General features: G+C 44.3%; 1 protein-coding gene across 2 annotated transcripts in view; it reads right to left on the bottom strand.

The window, feature by feature from the left end:
- Positions 1-14746, bottom strand: part of EVC (EvC ciliary complex subunit 1) — a 180012-nt gene that overhangs the window by 23571 nt on the left and 141695 nt on the right. For both annotated transcript variants that reach the window (XM_073610289.1, XM_073610281.1), the window contains 2 exons: positions 10302-10508; positions 7063-7207 (listed from right to left, as the gene is read on the bottom strand). In XM_073610289.1, the coding sequence (XP_073466390.1) occupies positions 7063-7207; positions 10302-10508 (352 nt within the window). The remainder of the gene's footprint in view (positions 1-7062; positions 7208-10301; positions 10509-14746) is intronic.

Genomic DNA, 14746 nt, shown 5'->3' with positions numbered 1-14746 from the left:
GGGAAACGCTCTAGCAGACAGAGTAGCAAAAGCTGCAGCAGAAAGGCAGCCACAACCACATGACACAAAGCTCCTATTATTCCAGAATGACTTTAACACCCCCTCGTTCCAACACACATCTGCACTCTTGCAAAAACAGGCATCGGCTGATGACCTGGACTACTGGAGCGATTCAGGTTTGACCAGAGACCCTACAGGTCTCTGGACAAACAAGGAGGGAGTCATAGGGATACCTAGAGCAGCAGCGCCCCTATTGCTGTCTTATCTCTACGGCCCAGGACATATAGGACCCAGACCACTCTTGAAAAAGTATGAAGACTGTTTTAGCACACACAAGGCATATGAATTAGTACAACAGCTTGTCTCTTCCTGTCTGACTTGTGCTCAGAACAATGTTCAGGGCCCCCGACATGGGAAACATGGACATTTGCCACCACCATTAGGCCCACTACAAGACTTACAGATAGACTTCACACATATGCCCAGGCAGAGAGGTAATCTCAAATATTTGTTCGTGCTGGTGGACAAATTTTCAGGTTGGCCCGAGATAATACCCGTTACAGGGGAAACTGCAGGCATTGCAGCCCGGTGTCTGATCAATCATTGGATCAGTCGATATGGACTTCCTGCCACCATATACTCTGACCAAGGTCCAGCATTTACTTCAAAATTGGCGAAAGAATTGACAAGGGTATTAGGGATACAGTGGAAGCTACAAATCCCATACCACCCACAGAGTTCAGGGGTAGTGGAAAGAATGAATAGAACAATCAAAGACAAACTAAAGAAGGCTACTAACGGTACCATGAAGGACTGGCTAAAATACCTGCCAGGGGTCCTCTTCCAGATAAGAACCACCCCCCACAGTAGGACAGGCTTATCCCCATATGAAATACTAATGGGAAGGCCGGCCCAAAAGAAAGCAATTGAGGGAGAGGAGGTTAATCTTTATTCCTTACAGGAAGAGCACGTGAAACATCTGGTAAGTAGCCTTACTGAAAACTATGACAAGGTAGCTGTCACTTTTCCTCCTCTTTCCACAGAACCTACACACCCCTTCATACCCGGTGACAGAGTCTTGATAAAGCAGCTTGCAGCAAGGAAGGTACCAGGGCCCATCTACCAAGGACCATTTGAAGTACTTAAAGCAACCCGAACTGCCATCCTCACAGACCAAGGACCACAATGGATCCACGCATCAAGGATAAAGAAAGCACCAAGCCTGGAAGCAAGCCAAGGACCACGAAAGAAAAAGAAACCAAGCCTAGAAGCAAGCCAAGGACCACAAAAGAAAGAGACATTGAACTCAAACCCCTGCCCAAGCCCTCTACTATCTCCACCCGAAAGCCCCCCAACCCCTCCTTAACCCCCCCCAATCCCTAGAGATCTTAAGCAATCCCTCTGCAGCACCCTCCCTAGAGGACTTGGGAGCCCCAGAAACACTAAGCAAACCCCCTGCAGCACCCTCCCTAGAGGACTTGGGAGCCCCAGAAACACTAAGCAAACCCCCTGCAGCACCCTCCCTAAAGGACTCCGGAGCCCCAGAGACTTTAGACCTAATGACATGATGTTCAGGTATTTCCCCCAGGTTCCCAGGACCCACCTGAACAGCCCTGGAAATGTACCACTCAAATAATTTTAGTTTTTGCCATCCTGGTTACTTTTAAGATTATTCTGATAACTACCTTTGTATGTTGGATGACTAACAGTTGTAATTTTCAGCTCCCTTCTAAATATACTAACCGTACTCGGCGAGGTTTTATGGGAAATTCTATTTATCCCTGCTGCACTCAAATAGCCGGACAGATGTCCAAAGCCCAAACTCAAGCCGTTACGGGGTATCATATTCAAAGGAGGGATGGGAATTGTCACATAGCAGCCATTGTCTTTACAGCCAAATATAAGGGAGTAGAAAGGACTTGGTGTATGGATCCCAATCATAAACCAAGTCAGAGCCTGGTGTCCAAGTTTAAAAAGGCCAAACTCAGAGATATAGGAATCAGCCAAGTTATTCAAAATAAAAGATCAAATTATGCTCCCTTTGCACCATTAAATGATACTAGTATGAAAAAGGCCCCCAAATCAGAATTCCAATTTTTAGAATCCAGAAGGGAACTCCTAAGACCAGACTTTAGAAGTATTAATAATGGGGCACAGCTAGATCCTGAAACTTATTCAGTACCCGGGACCTCACAACCAATGGTAAACCCCTTCTCTTTGCGGGATACACCAGGAGTCCACAGTTTTGTTTTCTTAATGGAGCAGGTAAAGACTTGTATAACGGTAGATTTTGCAGAGACACAGTAGTACATTGGTAAATTTGGGGCTCATAGCCAATGGGACACTAGATATAGAGGGACTTCTCACACACAACATAACAGACCCTGATGAACGCATTGGGAACATGTCCTCCTACAGTATTTCAAATTGTATGAAAGGGAATAGCTCGATCACAGAATCTTGGCTTATCAGCACACATATGAATAGTTCATGGATGGAGGAGCGGGAGGATGAGGCACCCTCCATAGGGGACTGGATGTGCCTAGTGGGACTAAGGTTCAACCTACATTTAACTGGGGATGTACCCGCCCCTCATATGCCCCACGGATGGATGGTGTGCTGCGGCCTTTGGTGCCACACCACCATCCCATATCCCCTTGATAGAAAGACCTCAGGGTGGTGCACCCTGGTAGAAATGATTCCTTTCATGGGTGCTACTCCAGGGGACTCCCCTGTTGAGATGATACAAGCACATGGTCATTTAGAGTTTGGGAGGCACAAAAGAGAGGTCACAACCTGGTGGGACAAGGTATTCGCTTCCATGGGAGGGGCAGGCATGTACAATGCACTAACAAAGGTAGATGAGTTTGGGGAACTAGTAGATTCCTGGATGAATAAAACATCAACTGATGTGGGCTTCATCAATGAGGAATTGAGGAAAATCCTGTTTGAACAAGAAAGAATCAAGCAGCGTCAAGAAAGGATGATGATGGTACTGACAGGGCTATGTGATGTGACAGGGGATAAAAGCCTATGTTGCACATATATGAACAACTTAACCAAACCCAGTGAAGATTTAGAGGTACCAGATTATTATGATATAATCAAAGGACACCAGGAGGAAAGGGCAAAGTTGCAGACACAAATGAGGAGATTGGGAGACTCTTGGAACCCACTCTCAGGAATTGGGGGTTGGTTCGGATCATTTTGGGATAGTGTAATGGGTTTCTTTAAAAAGGCAGGCATGATATTGATCATGATAGTACTCCTGGGTATCGCCATTTATGCCACTATCAAATTCCTATTTTATATTACTAGTAAAGTCCCTAACATTTCAGCAAAAATTAAACCGGACTCTGAGCTCAAGGAAACTATGGCCATGTTCTACATTGACCCCCTCTACATTGAGCCAGAGGAAGCCACGGCTATGTTCTACACAGAACATACCTGGTACTCCAAACATTAGGAAATTAATGATCAGGGAGAATGAAATCCTCCCTGATCAAAGGAGGGATTGTAAGGAAAATGGCTGCACTTTGGTTCACTTGGTTCACTATATATATATATATTTTTGATAATAGGCCTGAACTCTTTTTTGAAACGCTTTTTTTATGCAAGGCTTTGACAAAGTTTAAGTGGAAATTTTCATTGTGCGAGCTGTCTGCAAAATAGAAACTTGTGATGACAGGTTCCTTAGAATATGTACCAGAATAAGACAGGACATCTCACCACAAGTCTGGGCCTAATGCCAGGAGGCACCTTATCGAAAGTACCTTTAAAGGTTATTTCTATATTACTCTCTTTTGTAGGAATTAAGCTAAGAAAAATAAATATATATTTATTTGATAAGGAAACTTTGGGGTAACTTTTTTTATTAGGTACTTTTTAAGCACGTCATCTAGCAGAAAGGTCATTGTCTTTTTTCTATATGCCATATACCATGTAACTTGTGATACTTGTACTCTTGTGATTGGATAAGCTAAGGGACCGCCCCTTGGTTTGCCCCTTATGATGTATATTGAATTGTTATCATATATACCAGGGAAAGAAAAACATAAAGATATATTTGCGATATCCAACTGACTTGTGTGGTGTCGTTCATATCACTCATTTTTCCAATCGATTGAAGAGGCCTTCTTGATGTCCAAGTTCAGCTCGAGCAAGGAAAAGGTTTGGGGGCGCACTTGACCAGTTGACCAGTTGACCACTACCCTCACAAGTACTTAAATTAAAGTGCACCAAACACCGCTTTACATTGACTAAAGTGCATCTACGTACAGATTTCCACTTCTTCTTTACATTTGCTTATAAGCACTGCCCCCTCCCTCCGAATAGTGTCTGGGAGGACAACAAGGAGAGGGAGACTTTCTCTTGGCATTGTAAGGGGGCCAGCAACAAATGTGTCCAGAGGCAAAAGTGTACGTGATGGTCAGTCCTCAGGCAGGGCATTATTTCCTCTGTTTAGTGAGTTTGCCCGTGCTATCCAGCCACAGCATGCCCAGACATTACTGGATTCAGATGTTGGTTCTGAGGTTGAGGATGACAACAACATGAGCCTAGAGAGAGGGGAGAACACTGGTAGACAAAATGGCATTCATGTTACCCCAGCCGCAGCGTATTGCCAAGTTGTCTCCAGTGGTAATGATGATGGTGAAGATGGAGGAGATGGAGATTATGATGATGATCACTGATGAGACTTGGGTGCCAGACAGAGCAGAGGAGGAAACTGAAGGTGAGGCAGCACAACCCCAAGGAGGCTGACATTAAGAAACAGTAGAGAGCAGCCACCCTATTCCATCACATTCTGCAGCCGTTATCTCCCGGCCCACTCCCCAAAACTCAGCTGTCTGGGCCTTTTTCATCACATCTGCAGCAGATCGCACTTTTGCTATCTGCAAACTGTGTCTCAGGCACATCAAACGTGGTAAAAACACCAGCCATTTGGGTACCACATGCTTAAGAAGGCATTTAACGTCCAACCACTCAGCCTGTTGGCAAGAGCACCTAAAAGCCACACAAAAGGGGCACAAATCTGTCCCTCCTCCTCCTCCTCATTACCCACTTCAGTCTGCCCCTGCTATACCAAGTCATTACCTCTCAGCAGCCTCCACTGACAGGGATGATGGTATAGCACAGGGTGTCCCAGGTCCTAGCAGCACATCTGCCAGCAGCAGACCACCAGCAGTAGACTGTAGCCGGTAAATTTCTCTGCCCCATCTGCTGCAGTGGAAAAAAAATACAGTCCTTGCCACCCGCATGCCCAGAGCCTAAATGCAAGCTTGTCAAAGCCATTGGCTCTCCAACTTCTGCCTTTCAGCCTGGATTCTGCCCCCCCTTCCGTGAATTCGCAAAATGTGCTGTACCACAATGGCAGGTTCCCAGTCGCTACTACTTTTCACTTAAGGCAGTTCCATCTCTTTACCATCACGTGGAAGGAAATGTTCTGGCATCGTTGGGCAAGGCAGTCAGCCATAAAATCCACCTTACTGCTGACACATGGTTTAGCAAGCATGGGCAGGGATGATATATTTCGTTCACAGCACCCTGGGTAACGCTGCTTGCAACTCAAAAGGATAAAGGACAGGGCTCGGTGCTGCAGCTTGTTGTGCCTCAACGTCTCCATATAGCTGGTGGTGATGATGCCAGACCTGTGAGCTCTATCTCCTCCGCCACCTCCATGCCCTCCTCTGCAGAATTGTCCTATGAACATTAGGTACCCCCTAAGCATTCAAATGGCTATTCCCAGAGTCAGGCTAAAAGGTGCCATGCAGTGCTTCAGCTGGTGTGTTTAGGGGACAGGAACCAAAATGGAGCAGAGATTCTTGCAGCTCTGCAGGGGCAGGCCCAGAGGTTCACACCACGCCAGCTGGAGCCAGGAATGGTGGTGTGCAATAAAGGCTCAAATCTCCTGTCCGCCCTTAGACAGGGAAAGTTGACTCATGTGCCATGCCTGGCACATGTCCTCAATTTGGTGGTGCAGCGTTTCCTAAATACGTACCCAGGGTTGCAAGATGTGCTAAAGCTGGCCAGAAGAGTCTGTAGCCATTTCAGGCGGTCATACACAGCCAGTGCTCGGTTGGCTGAAATTCAGCGGGAAATCTACCTGCCCTAATTTGTGACATGCCCACTAGGTGGAACTCGACTTTGTCAATGCTGCAGCAGCTATACATACAGCAGAGGGCCGTCAACGAGTACCTGTGCAAATACAGCACAACGACAGGCTCAGGCCGCCTCAGCTTGCCTCAGCTTTTTTTCCCCCACACCAATGGCTGATCATTAAGGATGCATGCACTCTATTGTCACCATTTGAAGAGTCCACAAAGATGGTGAGCCGTGACAGTGCATGCATCAGTGACACAATCCCTGTTGTGTTTCTGCTGGAGCAGACTCTGTGTTGCATTATGGAGAGGGCACTGGAGGCAGAGCTGCAGGAGGAAGAGGATGACTTCTTTTCCTCTCAAGGCCCACTTTATCCACACACCATCATTCCTATGTCACAGAACACAGGAGGAGAGAGGGGAGGAGGATGAGGAGGAGGATTCTGGCACTTTCATAGGCTTCGAAGAAGAGGAAGACATGCGTCAATCTGTGATGGCTTTCCAACCCCAGGACCCTTGGGAGTAGTACATGGTTGGGAGGAGGAAGTTCCAGATGCTGTCATCATGAGTAACCCAGAGGAGTCTGCTTCTCAAGCCTCGGCAAATTTGAGGAGCATGGGCAACCTCATGCTTCAAAGCCTGCAAAAGGACCCAAGAATACGTGGCATAAAGGAGAAGGATGATTACTGGTTGGCAACCCTCCTTGACCACCGTTATAAGGGGAAGGTCTCAGAACTCATCCCATCGCCACAGAGAGTGCAGAAGATAAAAGTCTGTGTGCCGCGCTCTCAGCACAAAAGGAGATACCCAAATATGTGACCCCATGGAAAAAAGCCCAATCCAGTGGGGCCCCATATCTGCATACGGTCAGCTTGGAGGGGTTAATGATGATTAGACAAGGATTTCTAATCTAAATGTATCTTAGAGAATAGTTGTACACATAATCTTCCACCAATAAAATTACCTTTTATGGCCTTTAACTGTTTACTCTTTTCCTTTTCATAATCCTTTAAGATTTGCTCTGTGTTTTGATAGTAGCTTTGAACCAGATTGTTCACATTACTGCTTGAGATGTACACGCTCTCCACTGCAGCCTCCAGCAGACGCTCCTGTTATCCAAAGTTGGAAACATTAAATACAGAAAACAAGCTGCATTCAGTACAAGATAGGAGAAGTTAGGGCAGAAAATTCCCTTCAAAATTCTGTCCGAAGCCTTGATTTCAATTAGACCAAGTACAAAAACACCATCTGGACTGCGTTCAATTATTTATTTCCACCATCCAGAGTGAGTTCCGTGCCTAAAATAGAACACCATGGGCCTTTTGACATCTGGAGCGATGTGTTAGATGTTTACATGCATGTCAAGGTGATTCATGTTCACCTTCATCATTACAGTATTAATCTATCAAAAAGAGGCAGGGCCTATTGCAATCACAGGGAAATGAGGAACATAATCCCTTTAACTGATCCTTTATATGTGTAAACAATAGGATTTTTTTAATTATCAAATGCAGTTGAAGCATATCACTACCAGTCTGATGTCTATTGATGTCTTTTATGGTAATGAAAAGATAACCTTTGTAAATAGATTTAAAGTGAAACTGAAGGCATTTTACAAAGACTGTGAGGAGGCAGGCTATAACCACATAGGGGTTGATTTACTAAAGGCAAATCCACTTTGCTCTACAAGTGCACTTGGAAGTGCAGTCGCTGTAGATCTGAGGTGAAGATCTGAAATGAGGGGAAGCTCTGCTGATTTTATCATCCAATCATGTACAAGCAAAAATGCTGTTTTTTTATTTTCCTTGCATGTCCCCCTCAGATGTACAGCAATTGCACTTCCAAGTGCACTTGCAGTGCACTTGTGGTGCAAAGTGGATTTGCCTTTAGTAAATCAACCCTAATGTCTCTTCTGAAATAAAATGCACCTGCCTGCTCACAGTGTTCCGAGGAATGTAAACTGGGCTACGCATACAGCTTACATTGCAGGCACAGTCCCTGTGTGCCAGATGACTGACTACTGCGCAGGAGTTACATCATCCCGCATCAGCCAATGAAGATGCCTAACGACCGGCACCTGCAGAGAACATGCTAGCGCTGGAGATGGACCCAGACTGCTAGGAGGTAAGTAAAGTGCCTTTAGCTCTGCTTTAAATTCAGGAGCAGTGGGAGACACCCTGCAATTGCACCCCCACCCCCTGTGATATACATCTTCTACTACAGAATATAATCGAATATGTCAGTTTTAACCTGTAAGGGTTTCTAAGGTATTAAACTGAGCAGACTCACTGGATATTAAAACTTAATTTGCTTTATATGTTATTGTGTCTTATTGTTGTATTATTATGTAATAATGATGCATTAAAGGACAATCATATTGTACACATTAGAAATCTACTGTATATTTGGATAAGAGGGCATTATTGTGTATTAAAGTGGTTTTAAAGGCAGAAGGTTTTTTACCTTAATGCATTCTATGTAATAATGTGAAAAAACCTTCTGTGTGGAGCAGCCCCTTCAGCCTCCCCTAATACTTACCTGCACCCCATCGTGATCCATCGATGTGCACAAGAGTCTCAGCTCTTCAGGGACTCTCCCTTCTCACTAGCTGAGACAGCAGTGGGCGCTATTGGCTCCTACTGCTGTCAATCACAGCCAGTGAGCCAATGAGTAGAGAGAAGGGGTGGTGGGGCTGAGCCACGGCTCTATGTGTGAATAGACACACAGAGCAGCGGCTCGAGGACAAGCCAGCTCTGGTGCCCCCCATAGCAAGCTACTTGCCGTGGGGGCACTCGGCAGGAGGGAGAGGCCAGGAGCGCCAGCGAGGGGCCTAAAAAGAGGAGGTATGGGGCCGCTCTGTGCAAAACCACTGCATAGAGCAGGTAAGTATAACATGTTTGTTATTTAAAGAAAAAGACAAACCTTTAATATTGCTTTAAGGAATGACATTGTTTTGTATTATTTTAACTGCTTGCCAACCATATTACTTACATATACAGCGGCAAGGCAGCTTTGCTACACAGGATCATGTACCTAGTACGGGGTGTGCATGCGCACCGCCGGCAGCCCACTCCCACTGTGATTATACACAGCGGAAGCTGATCTGTGGGTACCAAGGACTCGATGTCCGCCTGCACCCACAATCATTAGGTAGAGTGCCAGAACGCCGATCTGCCTATGTAAACAAGGCAGATCGCTGTTCTGTCAGTAGGGGAGGCATTGATTCTGTGTTCTTGCAAAGCAGGGACACAGATCTATGTCTTCCCTTAGTAAAAGCACCTCCCCCACAGTACACAAGCACTGGCTAGGAACACATTTAACCCTTTGATTACCTTTGATGTTAACTCCTTCCCAGCCAGTGTCATCAGTACAGTGACAGTGCATGTTTTTTTTAGCACTGATCACTGTATTAGTGACACTGGTTCCCAAAAAGTGCCAAAAGTGTCAGTTAGTGTCCGATTTGCAATATCACAGTCCTGCTATAAATCACTGATCGCCACCATTACTAGTAACAAAAATGTAAAAATAAATAAATTACATAAATATATCCCATAGTTTGTAGACGCTTTAATGTTTGCGCAAACCAATATACGCTTATTGGGATTTCTTTTACCAAAAATATGTAGCAGAATACACATTGGCCTAAATTGAGAAAGAAATTTTTTTTACATTTTTTTATTGGGTACGTTTTATAGCAGAAAAGTAAAAAATATTGTTTGTTTTTTTCAAAATTGTTGGTATTTTTTTGTTTAAAGTGCAAAAAAATAAAAAATTCAGAGGTGATCAAAAGCTTTATTTTGTGGGGAAAAAAGGACACAAATAGTATTTGGGTACAGCATCGCACGACCGCGCAAGTAACGCAGTGACGTATCGCGAAAAATGGCCTGGTGATGAAGGGGGGTAAATCTTCCAGAGGTCAAGTGGTTAATATATTTTGTCGCTTTAAATAAATACATTTAAAAAAAAATCCAGGAGCAGTGCAAAAGCACCGTCACCCCATCACAGGGAGCTCCATAAGTTGGACTCGCTGGCATATATCTAGATGTTGCAAAGCTGTCTGACCAGTTCTTGGACAGCTTTGTAAAAAAATGTAGCTGCTGCAAGAACTATTTTCCAGCTCCCTGAAGAAGTGAGCAATTCTATCACGATACTGACTTTGTACAAACCATAGTTTTTTGAAACAGAACAGAACAGAAGCATCACCTTAAATTCACTGTTCTCTTCTATCATACTCTTGGCAGCCTCCTGCTGTGCATGGTGTATCAGGCTCTGTCCTATGGCACGCTCCATGTGCTGGCGAATCCCATGATTGGCTTCTGTCAGGTCTAAAAGAAGCTGTTGCTGGAAGTCACTGCGTGCCTGCCAGGTTTCCTCCTCCAGCTTGCTTTCCTCCTCTGAGATATGAGCTTCCTGTTCAAGAGAAAAAGGGATATGTATTATAACAGAGCTGCCAATTATAGAGCAGTTCTGTCCTATCCTCCCATTACATTCTTGTCTATATCATCCACAGTGTCCTATAAAACCTGATACACGGTTTTAAGTCACTCTATCTTTTCTTAGGCCACTTTCACACTGAAGCGTCAGCTGCGTTAGCCGTAAAGCGCCGCTAGTTTTAGCGGTGCTTTTCGGCTGCTAGTGGGGCGCTTTTAACCTATGCTAGTGGCCGAAAAAGGGTTAAAAGTGCCCGCAAAGCACTTTGCATCTGCTTCGGCGGCACTGGCCATTGATTTCAATGGCAAGGGTGTTTTGGAAGCGGTGTATTCACTGCTCCTAACCCGCCCCAAAGATGCTGCTTGCAGAACTTTTTTTAACGTCCCGCAAGTGCACCGCTCCAGTGTGAAAGCACTCGGGCTTTCACACTGGAGTGACAGGAGAGGCGCTTTACAGGCGCTTTGCAGGTGCAATTTTTAGCGCTAAAATGCCTGTAAAGCGCCTAAGTGTGAAAGTAGCCTAATGCCCCGTACACACGATCGGATTTTCCGACGAAAAATGTTCGACGGGAGCTTGTTGTCGGAAGTTCCGACCGTGTGTAGGCTCCATCGGACATTTTCCATCGGAATTTCCGTCACACAAAATTTGAGATCTCAAATTTTCCAACAACAAAATCCGTTGTTGTAAATTCTAATCGTGTGTACACAATTCCGACGCACAAAGTTCCACGCATGCTCGGAATCAAGCAGAAGAGCCGCACTGGCTATTGAACTTCATTTTTCTCGGCTCGTCATACGTGTTGTACACCACCACGTTCGGAATTTCCGACAAGATTTGTGTGACCGTGTGTATGCAAGACAAGTTTGAGCCAACATCCGTCTGAAAAAATCCATGGATTTTTTGTCGGAATGTCCGATCGTGTGTATGGGGCATTAGTGTTCTATGCCATTTTCTGCTTTGCGCTAGCTTTGGAATCTATGACCTACTGTTCTCTTTACCATCTTACAGTGGGTATAGAAAAGAATCACTTTATCCAGGAGATCAATTGACAGTGCCTTGCCATCCATATCCGATTGTTTGCTTCAGTTGCACTACCAGAAAAAATGACCACAGCCGATCACAGTTGGAAGTCAAATGGCTTTGTGTGCCATTGAAAAGGTGATTAGCTACACTAGCTACACCTGATTGAGTTTACAAGTGATTTTTTAGGAGGGGGTGATCCTTTCTCCAACTCAGTGATTCAGTTTTTGATTTTTCTTTTTTTTAATTCTGACATGTTGGTGTTATATTGAGATATATATATAGATATAGATATCTATATATCTATATCTATATATATATATATATATATATATATATATATATATCTATATATATCTATCTATATATCTATCTATATATCTATCTATATCTATATAGAGATATATATATCTATAGATATATATATATATATATATATATATATATAAAACACAATCAATGGGTGGGTTACCTTCTTTTCTTTCAGTCTTTTTAAATCAAAGCACAGTCAGGGTGGGCTCCCACTGCTCCACCAATATGAAAATAGAATAAAAGACGGGACCAATGCTTCAATGCAATTCTTCTTTACTTCAATATTCAATCCAAAATGTACAAATGCAAGCCACTGTACAGTTGCGAGCATCACTGCTCTTTATCAGACTTATTTGGCTGTGTGTCGCCAAATAAGCCTGATGAAGAGCAGTGATGCTCGCAACTGTACTTGCATTTTGTACATTTTGGATTGATATTGAAGTAAAGAAGAATTGCACTGAAGCATTGGTCCCGTCTTTAATTATATATATATATATATATATATATATATACATATATACACACACATACACTTGGATATTATAAGTTGCACTGAGTAAATACAGCTGGATAAAACAAAATCTGTGTATGTCTTAATTTCTCCACTCTACAGGTATCTCCCCCAGCTAAGACCCCATGTCAACAGGTACAACTGACACTCCCTCTATTCAAATCTGCTACTACAGATGAAGTTGCTAAACTCCTTTCTATCGCCCACCTAACCACCTGTCCCCTGGACCCTATTCCCTCTCAAATGCTACGGTTGCCCTCTGACCCCATCCTACACTCTCTAACTCACATCTTCAATCTCTCCCTCACCTCTGGCATCTTCCTCGATGCTCTAAAACATGCACTGGTCACCCCCCATACTCAAAAAGCCGTCCTTGGACCCTACCAATCTTAACAACCTACGCCCTATCTCCTTGCTCCCCTTTTCCTCTAAACTCCTTGAACGCCTGGTTTACAACCAACTGAGTGACCACCTCATTAAAAACAACCTTCTTGATCCCCTTCAATCTGGATTTCGCCCTCAACACTCCACAGAAACTGCTCTTTTAAAACTCACAAATGACCTACTAACTGCAAAAACCAACGGACACTATTCTTTACTCCTACTTCTGGATCTTTCAGCTGCCTTTGACACGGTTGACCACCCCCTCCTCCTCAAAAAACTTTTCTCCCTCGGTCTCCGTGACTGTGCTCTTCAGTGGCTCTCATCCTACCTATCCCAACGCACCTTCAGTGTCACTTACAATTCTACTTCCTCCACTCCTCTTCCCTTCTCTGTCGGGGGCCCCCAAGGTTCTGTTCTTGGACCTCTTTTATTTTCAATCTACACCTCTTCCCTGGGTCAGCTGATAGCCTCTCACGGCTTTTAATATCATTTCTATGCTGATGACACACAAATCTATCTCTCCACCCCTCAATTCACTCTATCAGTCTCCTCACACATCACTAACTTACTAACCGACATATCTGTATGGATGTCACACCACTTCCTCAAACTCAACTTGTCCAAAACCGAGCTTATAATATTTCCTCCCCCACGTGCCTCTTCCCCTGACTTCTCTGTCAAGAGTAATGGCAAAACCATCCACCCGTCCCCACATGTCAGGGTGCTAGGTGTTATCCTGGATTCTGAACTCTCCTTTCAGCCCCACATCCAATCACTTTCCAAAGCTTGCTGCCTCAACCTCCGCAACATCTCTAAACTACGTCCCTTTCTAACCAATGAAACCACAAAGCTCCTGATTCACTCTCTGGTTATCTCTCGCCTTGACTACTGCAACTCACTCCTCATTGGCTTACCTTTAAACAGACTATCCCCCCTTCAGTCCATCATGAATGCTGCTGCCAGACTCATCCACCTTACAAACCGCTCAGCGTCTGCTACCCCTCTCTGCCAATCCCTCCATTGGCTACCACTCACCCAACGAATTAAATTCAAAATACTTACAATAAGTTACAAAGCCATCCACAACTCTGCCAACAGCTACATCACTAACCTAGTCTTAAAATACCAACCTAATCGCCATCCCCGTTCCTCCCAAGACCTCCTGCTCTCTAGCTCCCTCATCACCTCCTCCCACATCCGCCTCCAGGACTTCTCCCGAGCCTCGCCCATCCTCTGGAATTCCCTACCCCAATCTGTGAGACTGTCTCCAAATTTATCCACTTTTAGGCGATCCCTGAAAACTTTCCTCTTCAGAGAAGCCTATCTTGCCTCCATCTAAACAACTGCACTATTTTCTCTATTAGCTCATCCCCCACAGCTATTACCCTTTTGTATAACTTGACCCTCCCTCCTAGATTGTAAGCTCTAACGAGCAGGCCCTCTGATTCCTCCTGTATTGAATTGTATTGTACTTGTACTGTCTGCCCTAATGTTGTAAAGCGATGCGTAAACCATCGGCGCTATATAAATCCCGTATAATAATAATAATAATAATAATAATTTCAGGCTGCAAAGCAATAAAATGTGATTAAGGGGGTGATTATTTTCTATACCCACTGTATATTCTTTTTGTGTAGGATATCATTTAACATTATGTTATTCCCGAAACACGTCCCCAGCAACCTGCCCCAAAAGAAGGAGGAGCAGACCCTGAAGGTAGCTGTCAGGATGGTGCAGGAGTGTAAATGAAGATAGGAAGCTGAGGAGCTGTCTTTACTCTATCTACTTACTCCAAGCTTAGGACATATCACTTAGCAGTGGCTATATTTAGCAATCCTACCCAAATATGAGCTTATACTGTATATAATTTTTTTTTTTAATACGAATGCAATAGCAGTGCTTTCAGTAAAAAATGAATTGCCTCCTCCTTCCCCTTCTCATTCAGCTCTGTCTATACAAGAGGAGGGGGGGCAGGACACACGCTGACTTC

Source organism: Aquarana catesbeiana, linkage group LG01, assembly GCF_042186555.1.
Source record: "Aquarana catesbeiana isolate 2022-GZ linkage group LG01, ASM4218655v1, whole genome shotgun sequence".
NCBI lineage: Eukaryota > Metazoa > Chordata > Amphibia > Anura > Ranidae > Aquarana > Aquarana catesbeiana.
This window is presented reverse-complemented; position numbering and strand designations above follow the sequence as displayed.